At 50.0% G+C, this 12,227-nt stretch overlaps 1 protein-coding gene across 1 annotated transcript in view; it reads left to right on the plus strand.

The window, feature by feature from the left end:
- Positions 1–737: 737 nt before the first annotated feature.
- The window catches only part of dnah6 (dynein, axonemal, heavy chain 6), a 522,203-nt gene continuing 510,713 nt past the window's right edge, over positions 738–12,227 (plus strand). The window contains exon 1 of the mRNA XM_072517256.1: positions 738–878. Coding sequence (XP_072373357.1) covers positions 855–878 — 24 coding nt within the window. The 5' untranslated portion in view covers positions 738–854. The remainder of the gene's footprint in view (positions 879–12,227) is intronic.

A 12,227-nucleotide genomic window follows, 5' to 3' on the forward strand; every position in this document is an offset into this window, starting at 1 on the left:
TGCGGCCTTGCGTGACTGTCTTGTGTGGAGTTTGCAAGTTCTCCTTGCACCTGCGTGGGTTTCCACCGGCTGCTCCGGTTTCCTCCCACAATCCAAAGATGTGCAGGTGGGGTTACGGTGGTAGGGCGGGGGAATCTTTCAGTTTGTCATGCAGACTCAGTGGGCCGAATGGCCTCTTTCGGCACTGTAAAGATTCTGTGATGTGCCACACATGTACGACAAATTAACACCGATAGGAAAAAAAGTAGTCCAGCACTAGCAAATAACAGTTTAAAATGTTGAAATCCCAATAAAGATCAGTAATACTGGAGTTCCATTTTGAGCAACGCAAGACCAGTTCAGGAAAACGTTATGGGAACATTCACCTCCACGTACCCCATGTAGCCTGGGTTTGTCCTATGAGGGAATTCCTCACGACTGAGAGAACACAAATTAGCAACTTTGTCACCTCCAGCGCACGTGGTCTGTGGGTTGCAGCTGCGAAGTAGTCACAATGGTACCGCGCGTTTGCGTCAAAAACTATTGGCGTCGATACCGAGCACGCGTCACACGTGGGATGACGTTCCAATTGACGCATTGTGTTACACGCACACGCAAAGCTCATTGCGTCACCAGCAGGCCGGCGCCCGACTCGCGGATTACCTCGCCCACACGGGCCTGGCCCCGCCCACACGGGCATGGTCACGCCCAAACAGGCCTGGCTTGCCCACACGGTCCTGGCCCCGCCTCCCGGCCGCGCTCCCCTGACTGGGCTGGCGCGGGGCGCGCCGGGAAGGTTTGGAGCCGCGTCCCTGTTGCCTGGAAACGGGGAAGCAGCCGCCAGGAGTGGGGGACCCGGACCAAAGCCGCAAGGCATGGCAAGTCAGACAGCGGCTAGTGTGAGTGAGCTTTAAACCGGCAACAACACGACACACACACACAGACAGACAGGAGGCTGTGCGGAGCCCCTGTGACCCATTGGGGAGAGCGGCTGCAGCGACCTATCTGATCACTTATACTGCCGCCCAATAACAATTCTGAGTGCGGCTGGAGAGGGAGATGAGAACGTGAGAGAGAGAGAGAGAGAAAGTCAGAGAGGGAGGGCAGGGGGGTGAGCGAGGGGGGGGGGGGGGTGAGCGAGGGGGGGGGGGTCAGAGAGAGAGGGGGGGTCAGAGAGAGAGGGGGGGGTCAGAGAGAGAGGGGGGGGTCAGAGAGAGAGGGGGGGGACAGAGAGAGGGGGGGTCAGAGAGAGGGGGGGGTCAGAGAGAGGGGGGGGTCAGAGAGAGAGGGGGGGGACAGAGAGAGGGGGGGGGGACAGAGAGAGGGGGGGGTCAGAGAGAGGGGGGTCAGAGAGAGGGGGGGTCAGAGAGGGGGGGGTCTGAGAGAGGGGGGGTCAGAGAGAGGGGGTGTCAGAGAGGGGGGGGTCAGAGAGAGGGGGGGTCAGAGAGAGGGGGGGTCAGAGAGAGAGGGGATCAGAGAGAGAGGGGGGTCAGAGAGAGAGGGGGGTCAGAGAGAGAGGGGGGTCAGAGAGAGGGGGGTCAGAGAGAGGGGGGGTCAGAGAGAGAGGGGAAGAGAGAGAGGGGTGGTCAGAGAGAGAGGGGGGTCAGAGAGAGAGGGGGGTCAGAGAGAGGGGGGTCAGAGAGAGGGGGGGTCAGAGAGAGAGGGGGGTCAGAGAGAGAGGGGAAGAGAGAGAGGGGTGGTCAGAGAGAGAGGGGGTCAGAGAGAGAGGGGTCAGAGAGAGGGGAGTCAGAGAGAGAGGGGGGGTCAGAGAGGGGGGGTCAGAGAGTGGGGGGGTCAGAGAGTGGGGGGGTCAGAGAGTGGGGGGGTCAGAGAGAGAGGGGGGTCAGAGAGAAGAGGAGGGTCAGAGCGAGAGAGAGAGGGGCCAGAGAGAGAGAGGGATCAGAGAGAGAGGGGGGGCTCAGAGAGAAGAGGGGGTCAGGGAGAGAGAGGGGTCTGAGAGAGAGAGGGATCAGAGAGAGACGGGGGTGGTCAGAGAGAGAGAGGGATCAGAGAGAGAGGGGCGTCAGAGAGAGAGGGGGTCAGAGTGAGAGAGGGGGTCAGAAAGACAAAGAGGGGGCAGAGAGACAGAGAGGGGGTCAGAGAGAGCAGGGGGCAGAGAGAGAGCAGGGGGGCAGAGAGAGAGCAGGGGGGCAGAGAGAGCGGGGGGACAGTGCGAGAGCGGAGAGGGCAGAGAGTGAGCGGGGGGCAGAGAGAGAGGGGCAGAGAGAGACAGAATGGTGGACGGAGGGCAGGGAGAGAGGGGCAGGGAGAGAGTGGGGGCAGAGAGAGGGGGAGGGCGAGAGAGAGGGAGGGAAAGGGAGCAGGGAGAGAGAAAGGGAGAGAAGTGGGCAGGGAGAGAAGGGGGCAGAGAGAGAGAGTGGGAGGGGGAAGAGGGGTGGGAGGACAGGGAGAGGGGTGGGAAGGAGAGGGTGGGAGGGGAGGGGTGGGAGGGATACGGGGGGAGAGGGGAGGGGTGGGAGGGAGGGAGGAGGAGGGAGGGGGGATGGAATGGGGGTTAGGAGGTGTAGTACCCTCAATAACGACACAAGAGTGTGGAATCATAAATGAAGGCTTTAATAAGCAGAGAACTAGCCAGCTACAGAGATGAGTGCTCACTGAGTACCACCTACAGGGCGTCAACTTATATACGGCTCACTGGTGGGCGGAGCTGCAGGTGGAGTCCCCCAGGGTTTCAAACCCGGTCTTAAAGAGGCATCACCTACATGATGTTAAGGGTACAGTAACCATTCATCACAGGAGGTTATTGGATGGGGAGGGAAGGGGAGGAGGGGGAGGGAAGGGGAGGAGTGGGAGGGGGAGAGGGTTGGAGGGGGGAAGGTGGTGGGAGGGGGAGAGAGAGGGTTGGATGCAGGAGGGAAGAGAGGGGTGGGGTGGGAAGGCAGAGAGGGGGGAGAGAGGAGAGGGGATGGTAAGGGGAGAGGGTGGGGACAGAGAGGAGAGGGGTTGGGGGCAGAGAGGATAGGGGTGGGGGGGAGAGAGGGGTGGGGGGAGAGAGGAGAGGGGTGGGAGGGGGAGAGAGGAGAGGGGTGGGAGGGGGAGAAATGAGAGGGGTGGGAGGGGTACAGAGGAGAGGGAAGGGAGGGAGAGAGAGGGGTGGGATGGGGAGAGAGGAGAAAGGAGAGGGCTGGGGGAGGGGAGAGGTGGGTGCATAGGAGGGGGGATAGTGATTGGAGGATGAGGCTTGGAGAGGGGGAGAGGAGTGTGGAGGTGGAATAGTGGCAGGAGGGAGAGGAGTGTGGAGAGAGGGTGGGGAAGGGATGGATGGGAGAGGGAGAAATGTGGAGGAGTGGTGTGGGGAGGGAGGAATGTGGAGGAGGTCTGGGGGTGTAGGAGAGGGGCAATCGAGGAAGGGGACAGAAGAGTGGGGGAGGAGGAGTGCGGAGGAGCAGGATGGGGAGGAGTGTGGAGGAGAAGGATGGGGAGGCGTGTGGAGGAGCAGGATGGGGGAGGAGTGTGGAGGAGCAGCATGGCGGGAGGAGTGTGGCGGAGCAGGATGGGGGGGAGGAGTGGGGAGGAGCAGGGTGGGGGGAGGAGCAGGATGGCGGGAGGTGTGTGGAGGAGCAGGATGGGAGGGAGGAGTGTGGAGGAGCAGGTTGGGGAGAGCAGTGTGGAGGAGGAGGATGGGGAGGAGGGGGCAGGAGCAGAATGGGAGGGAAGAGTGTGGATGAGCAGGTTGGGGGAGGAGTGTGGAGCAGCAGGATGGGGGAGGAGTGTGGAGGAACAGGATGGGGTGGGAGGAGTGTGGAGGAGCAGGATGGGGAGGAATGTGGAGCAGCAGGATGGGGGGAGGAGTATGGAGGAGCAGGATGGGGGGGAGGAGTGTGGAGGAGCAGGGTGGGGGGGAGGAGTGTGGAGGGGCAGGATGGGGGAGGAGTGTGGAGGAGCAGGATGGCGGGAGATGTGTGGAGGAGCAGGATGGGAGGGAGGAGTGTGGAGGATCAGGTTGGGGAGAGCAGTGTGGAGGAGGAGGATGGGGGGAGGAGGGGGGAGGAGCAGAATGGGGGGGGGAAGAGTGTGGAGGAGCAGGATGGGGAGGAGTGTGGAGCAGCAGGATGGGGGAGGAGTGTGGAGGAGCAGGGTGGGGGGGAGGAGTGTGGAGGGGCAGGATGGGGGAGGAGTGTGGAGGAGCAGGATGGCGGGAGATGTGTGGAGGAGCAGGATGGGAGGGAGGAGTGTGGAGGATCAGGTTGGGGAGAGCAGTGTGGAGGAGGAGGATGGGGGGAGGAGGGGGGAGGAGCAGAATGGGGGGGGGAAGAGTGTGGAGGAGCAGGATGGGGAGGAGTGTGGAGCAGCAGGATGGGGGAGGAGTGTGGAGGAGCAGGATGGGGTGGGAGGAGTGTGGAGGAGCAGGATGGGGAGGAGTGTGGAGCAGCAGGATGGGGGAGGAGTGTGGAGGAGCAGGATGGGGTGGGAGGAGCAGGACAGCAGGATGTGGGGGAGGAGTGTGGAGAAGCAGGATGGGGGCAGGAGTGTGGAGAAGCAGGATGGGGGCAGGAGTGTGGAGGAGCAGGATGGGGGAGGAGTGTGGAGGAGCAGGATGGAGGGGAGGAGTGTGGAGGAGAAGGATGGGGGAGGAGTGTGGAGGAGCAGGATGGGGGGGAAGAGTGTGGAGGAGCAGGATGGGGGAGGAGTGTGGAGGAGAAGGATGGGGGGGGAGGAATGTGGAGGAGCAGGATGGGGGAGGAGTGTGGAGGAGCAGGATGGGGGGAAGAGTGTGGAGGAGCAGGATGGGGGAGGAATGTGGAGGTGCAGGATGGAGGGGGGAGGAGTGTGGAGGAGCAGGATGGCGGGAGGTGTGTGGAGGAGCAGGATGGCGGGAGGAATGTGGAGGTGCAGGATGGAGGGGGGTGGAGTGTGGAGGAGCAGGATGGGGAGGAGCAGGATTGGGGGAGGAGTGTGGAGGAGCAGGATGGGGGAGGAGTGTGGGGGAGCAGGATAGGGGGAGGAGTGTGGAGGAGCAGGATGGGGAGGAGCGTGGAGGAGCAGGATGGGGGAGGAGTGTGGAGGAGCAGGAGGGGGAGGAGTGTGGAGGAGCAGGAGGGGGAGGAGTGTGGAGGAGCAGGATAGTGGGAGGAGTGTGGAGGTGCAGGATGGGGGGAGGAATGTGGAGGAGCAGGATGGGGACGGGAGTGGACGGAGGAGCAGGGTGGGGGAGGGTGGAGCGTGGTGGGGCAGGGAACTGTGTGGAGGAGAAGTGGGGATGAGAGTCAAATTTCTGCAGAATCTTGCCCATCTCCATCTCTGTAAACTCCTCCATCCCTATTAGTTTCAGAGAACTCTCCCTTTCTCCAACCGGTCTTCTTCTCTTCCCCAGTTTCCCCTCTTACACCATTGGCAACCGTGCCAGCAGCTATCTCGACCCTGAACTCAGGAATTCTCTTCCTTTAAGATGTTCCTTAGAACTTGCCTCTTTAACCAAGCTTGTGATCACTTCTCCTTATCCCTCTCTGTGTGAAATTACATCAGATTTAATTTCTGTGAGGCACGTTATGGGAGAGGTGTTTTCAGACCCCCAAAATGTATCATGGAGTTCAACCAACCAATCCCTTTAATGGATTGTTGCTTTTGAAGCACTCGGCTTGTTCCCCAGGTGTGGTATTACAATTATGGACACCTGGTTTTTAACACAAAACAATGTTTATTCCATGAACTCAACTTAACCTTTTAAATAAACATTGGATCTCTTAACACCCCTTACTTCAAAGATAACCCTGAAAATAATACAACACTAAATAATCCCTCAAAATGTTCCTTCAAACATCCAAAAAATTTCACCTGTAATAACAGACATTAGGTTACATTCAATATATTTAGTCTTTGGATTTGCAGACATCCACAGACCAGTTCTGTGTTTTCTTCTTGCAGCTCTCAGCAAAACACACAGACACTCCCATTTTTCTCCTCAAACTGGCTTTCTCCTTTCAAGCATCTCACAGCAAACCAGCCAGGCACCTTTTGGCAGCTCTCTCCCAAAACTGAAACTAAAAACTTCAAAATGACTGAGCTAAAGCTCAGCTCCACCCACACTCTGACATCACTGCATTTCTTAAAGGTACATTGCTTAAACATCCATTTCTTAAAGGCACTCTCACATGACACCTCCCCCCAAGAAAAAAAAATAAACCATCAACTTCAAGCTGGTTTCATTTTTCACTTTTGCACCATGCACTAAGAAATGTACACAGTAAATATACCTTTTGGTTTTTCTAAAAAAAAACAACACACGCAAACAGGTATAATGATATAATCCATTTTTCTTTGTTCTTCTTCCTCCAACCGAAAACCTTCTCGATTGACAACCGCTTTGAACAAGAAAGTCTCTGCAAGTTCCATCCATTCCTCTATGCCTCGGCATTTCTCTTTAGAATCAGATACTTTAGTTCAATCTGACCACAGAGTCCCTTGCAATTCTCCAATACAGGATCATTGGTTACCACAGCTTTCAGGCAGTCAAATGCCTGTTGAAAGTCCGCTGTCCATTGAAATTTTTGCCGTTTCTTTAGCAAGTCCATCAGTGGAGTAATCATGCCACAAAACGTTTGCACAAATGTTCGATCAAATCCACTCATGCTAAGAAATCCCATTATTTCCCTTCGTTTTGAGGGTATCGGAAACCCTCAAGGAAAGTGATTCGGGCTTCTCCAAATTCACTTTCGGCTAGGTTCATCACCAAACCCAATGCCTGAAGTCGATCGAAGAACTCCATACGATGTTTTAAATATTCTTTCCATGTCTGGAAGTTGGAAATAAAAGCAGATTATCCCACTTTCTCAATGCAATCCTTCAAATGTGGGATAGGTTAAAAGTCCCGTTCTTGTAACTGCATTCACCTTTATATAGTCCACACACAACCATTGGGTACAGTCTGGTTTAGGTACCATCACTATGGGTGAGCTCCATTGGCTGCAACCCACTTCAATTCTGCCATTTTTAAGCATACTCTCAATCTCTTTGTTAACCGGTGCCAATTTTAAAGGATTAAGTCTATATGGATGTTGTTTGATAGGAACAGCATTTCCCACATCTACATCATGTATAGCCATTTTAGTACTTCCCAATTTATCTCTCCAAACTTGCCCATGTGATATCAATAACTCTTTCAGGTCAGTTTGTTTTTCCTCTGGAAGGTAACTTAACAATTCATCCCAATTTTTAAGAATATCCTCATTTTCCAATTTAATTTGAGGTATGTCAAATTCACAGTCATCTGGATTTGGTTCGCCACTTTGAGTTAGAATCATTAAAACCCCCTTACCGTTTAAGCATATTCACATGACACACTCGGTGAGTCTTCCTTCTGTCTGGTGTTTTTACCACATAAGTCACCTCACTTAATTTCTTTTCAATCTGATATGGTCCACAAAACCTAGCTTTTAAAGGCTCACCTACCACTGGTAACAACACTAAAACTTTATCCCCACTGGCAAAACTACGAACTTTGGATTTCTTGTCCGCTACCCGTTTCATCACATTTTGTGCAACTTTCAAATGTTGTCTTGCCAATTCACCTGCTCTATTTAATTGTTCCCTAAAATTTAAACGTAATCCAATAGTGTAATTTCCGATTTCTCACCCATCAATTTTTCCTGAATCAATTTAAGTGGTCCTCTTACCTCATGACCAAAAATTAGTTAAAAAGGACTAAATTTGGTAGACTCATTAGGTGCATCCCTAATTGCAAACAATACGAATGGGATTCCTTTATCCCAATCCTCTGGATAATCTTGACAATAAGCCCTCAACATTGTCTTTAATGTCTGATGTCACCTTGCTAACGCTCCCTGCAATTCTGGATGGTGCGCAGGTGATTTAAATTGTTTTATTCCTAAGCTATCTATAACTTCTTTGAATAACTTTGAAGTAAAATTTGATCCTTGATCTAATTGAATTTCTGTGGATAGTCCATATTTAGTAAAGAATTTAAGTAACTCCTCCACAATTCTTTTAGCTGTAATATTACGTACTGGAATGGCCTCTGGAAACCATTATAGTCAAAAGATATTGATTCCCACTTTTTGTTTTAGGAAGCAGTCCTACACAATCAATTAGGACCCTTGTAAAAGGTTCCTCAAATGCTGGAATGGGTATTAAGGGTGCTGGTTTTGTCACTCCTTGAGGTTTCCCTATCACTTGACATGTGTGACATGATTGACAAAATTTAACTACATCTTTATGTAGTCCAGGCCAATAAAAATGTTTCTGGATTTTAGCTTGAGTTTTCCTTATTCCCAAATGACCTTCCACTGGTACCTCATGTGCAACTCGCAACACCTCCTTTCTATACCCCACCGGCAATACTACTTGATGAACTTCTGCCCACTTTTCATCCGCCTGCATATGTACAGGTCTCCATTTTCTCATCAAGACATCACTTTTACGGTAATAACACACTGGTCTACTCTCAGATTCCTCTTCCGTATATGCTTTCTGAGAGATCCATTTATTTCTATATCTTTCTGTTGTAACTCCTCCAATTTTCCTGAACTAAAAATATCCACCTCATCCTCCACCTGTTCTTGTTCTTTTTCAACCATCTGATCAAAAATCGTTTCTGATAATTGCACTTCAACTTCATCTTCACTCTTTGATTTCTCCTCTTGTCTCAACCTGTGACTTTGCGACCTTGTTACTACACAATCCGGAAGAATCCCAGGATATTCGTCCTTCAACCCTTCAGTTTTCAGATTTTCCACTGGCTTATCAACCACAGTAGGCATCACTCCCACCTGCGATCCAGCTATATCATTACTCAAGATAAACTGTATTCCTGGACAAGATAGTTTATCTATTCCTCCTACTACCACTTCACCACTCTTCACTGGACTTTCCAACCTTACCTTATATAATGGAACGCTATTCCTCTCACCCTGAATTCCACATATTACCACCTTTTCTGGCAACATTCTTCCCAAACTACATAATTCATCATCTCTTACCATTAAAGATTGACTAGCTCCTGTATCTCTTAAAATTGTGACTTTTTTACCTACTCCTGATACACATGAGTAAACGTTACCCACATAAGTAAATTCTTTAAAGACATCTGGCACCTTCTTATCAATCACCTCTTGATCAGGCTGTACAATCTTTTGCACCTCCTTCCCTTCCCTTGGGCGTTCCTTTACCACTCTAACAAATCCCACCGTCTTATCCTGTTTTACCACATCAGCCTTCCCAGTGCTTTTCTTCAACCACCAACACTGTGACTTTACATTGCCTAGTTTATTACAGTGAAAACATTTGAAACGTTTCATTTCTTTTCCACGCTCCTGGATTTCGTTTTTAATCTGAGGTACACTCTCTTTATTGTCTCCCATCAGATCACCTTTACTTTTACCACTTGAGTATTTCTCATGTCCCCAGTTTCTATCCCTCACCGGCTGAAACTGATGTCGGAAACCAATCTTTGATTTATGAACTAATTCATAATCATCTGCCATTTCTGCTGCTAATCTCACAGTTTTAACCCTCTGTTCTTCCACATGAGTTCTCACTACATCAGGAATTGAATTTTTAAACTCCTCCGAAAGTATAATTCCTCTGAGAGCTTCATACGTTTGGTCTATTTTCAAAGCCCTTATCCACCTATCAAAATTACTCTGTTTGAGCCTTTCAAATTCCATGTATGTTTGACCAAATTCTTTCCTTAAATTTCTAAACCTTTGTCTGTAAGCTTCAGGCACTAGCTCATATACACTTCAGATGGATTTCTTCACCTCCTCATATGTTCTAGATACCTCCTCCGGTAGTGATGCGAACACTTCACTAGCCCTACCTACCAGCTTTGTTTGATTCATTAATATCCACATGTCCTGTGGCCATTGCATTTGTTTAGCTACCTTCTCAAATGAAATGAAAAAGGCTTCTACCTCCTTCTCGTCAAACCTTGGCAATGCTTGGACATATTTAAATAGATCCCCACCACGTCTTCGACTATGACGCTCTATCTCATTATCCTCATCCATCTCCGTCAACTGTACGTGTCCCTTTGCGTCTGCCAATTTTAACTGATTTTCATGTTTCAGAGCCATTTTCCGAAGTTCAAACTCTCTCTCTTTTTCCCTTTCCTCTCTATCTCTTTCTTTGTTTCTTTCTTCTCTCTTCTTTTCTTTTTCCTCTCTATCTCTATCTCTTTCTTTCATTGCATATTCAAGCCGCTTTAATTCTTTTTCATGTTCAAGTTGCTTTAATTCTTTTTCATGTTCAAATTGCTTAATCTGCAACTGGAGCTTTGCCATATCTAATGAGTCAGAATGTATCACAGGCAAACGTAAATGCGCAGATACCGTGTTCAGTACCTCATCGTTTCGTATTTTGCTAGGCTAGGTTAACTGCAATGCTTTTGCCAAACCTAACAGTCTGTTTTTAGCCTCTGTCCGTAAGGTATCACGTTACCGCGTCCACCCCCAAAAACTTCTGAGCCTCCGAAAGAGCCATTGTTCACAACACCCTCCCTACTTAAACTAAAATACCACACCGGAAAAGCAACAATCCTTCACTGTCTTTAAGTTCACAAAAGCCAATCCAATAGATAGACGTTTATCCCCCTCGAGCCCCCAATTGTTACGGGAGAGGTGTTTTCAGAACCCCAAAATGTATCATGGAGTTGAACCAACCCCCCCCCCTTTCATGGGTTGTTGCTTTTGAAGCACATGGCTTGTCCCCCAGGTGTGGTATTACAATTATGGACACGTGGTTTTTGACACAAAACAATGTTTATTTCATGAACTCACCTTAACCTTTTAAATAAACATTGGATCACTTAACACCCGTTATTTCAAAGATAACCCCGAAAATAATACAACACTAAATAATCCCTCAAAATGTTCCTTCAAACATCCAAAAGACTTCACCTGTAACAACAGACATTAGGTTACATTCAATATAATTATAGTCTTTGGATTTGCAGACATCCACAGACCAGTTCTGTGTTTTCTTCTTGCAGCTCTCAGCAAAACACACCGACGCTCCCATCTTTCTCCTCAAACTGGCTTTCTCCTTTCAAGCAGCACACAGCCACTCCCAGCTTTCCCCTCAAGCTGGCTTTCTCCTTTCAAGCATCTCACAGCAAACCAGTCAGGCACCTTTTCGCTGCTCTCTCCCAAAACTGAAACTAAAAACTTCAAAATGGCTGAGCTAAAGCTCAGCTCCACCCACACTCTGACATCATTGCATTTCTTATAGGTACATTGCTTAAACATCCATTTCTTAAAGGCACTCTCACATGACAGGCACCGTGGGCCATTTTTGCTATAAAGACACTGGGCTGGATTCTCCGATTCTGGGGCTATGTCTCCACGCTGGCATGGGAAGGGAGGCGTGTTGGCACAAAATGGCCACTGATTCCCCATTTAGCTGGGGGGCTAGCAGGGTAGAGCACCCCGGCTCTAGCTGCTGATACGACCCGGAGAATTGTCGGGTCCGTGGCCGTGCATGCGCACGGTGGGGGCGCGGCCGTGCTGTGCTACATGGTGTACCCAGCCCGCGGTCGCGGCCCGTGAAATAGTACCCCCCCTTCTGTTAGTACGCTGCTTTGGAGGGGGCGGTGCATCGCGAAAGCAGCGCTGCCCCCGATTTGTTCGGAAACTTGGATTCTCCGGCCGTTCGCCGAAAGTGATTTTGGTGTCCGCAACCATAATATAACCAGTTTTGGGTGTTACTGTGAGTTCGACATTAACAATTCGCATTTGTATAGTGCCTTTACCATAGTAAAATGCCCCTCGGCATTTCACTGGAGCTTTATCAAACAAACTTTGACTCCGAGTCACGTAAAGAGATAGTAGGATAGGTGAATAGAAAATTGGTCAAAAATGTAGGTTGGAAGGAACATTGTCAGGAAACAGATAGTTTTAAATAATCTATATTTGCACTGTTGGATATAAAAAATAAGGTATAGATTTAAGTGCGTTTTATTTTGTTTGTGTGTAAGAAGGTGTTAAAACTTTAGTTAGATTCATGTTAAAGAAAGGCGTTTGCATGTATGGGGCTTGCTTTTCATTTCAAACTGTGTCTGCATTGTGATTTGAGAGTTTACGACGTGAAAAGCAAACAAGTGCAAAGAAAGACTGAGCTGTTATTCGGAGCCACCTTTTAGTTAGAAATACCTTTTGAGTTCAGTTTATAACTGGACCTAAGGCAGTCGGTGCTTTGCAGCTGGAGAGGAAACAGCTCTGCCAAAAGCAGAAGTAGAGGAAAAGCAGGACAATGGGGTAATGGCAAGGATGCAC

The sequence above is a fragment of the Scyliorhinus torazame genome, chromosome 9 (genome assembly GCF_047496885.1).
Source record: "Scyliorhinus torazame isolate Kashiwa2021f chromosome 9, sScyTor2.1, whole genome shotgun sequence".
Lineage (NCBI taxonomy): Eukaryota > Metazoa > Chordata > Chondrichthyes > Carcharhiniformes > Scyliorhinidae > Scyliorhinus > Scyliorhinus torazame.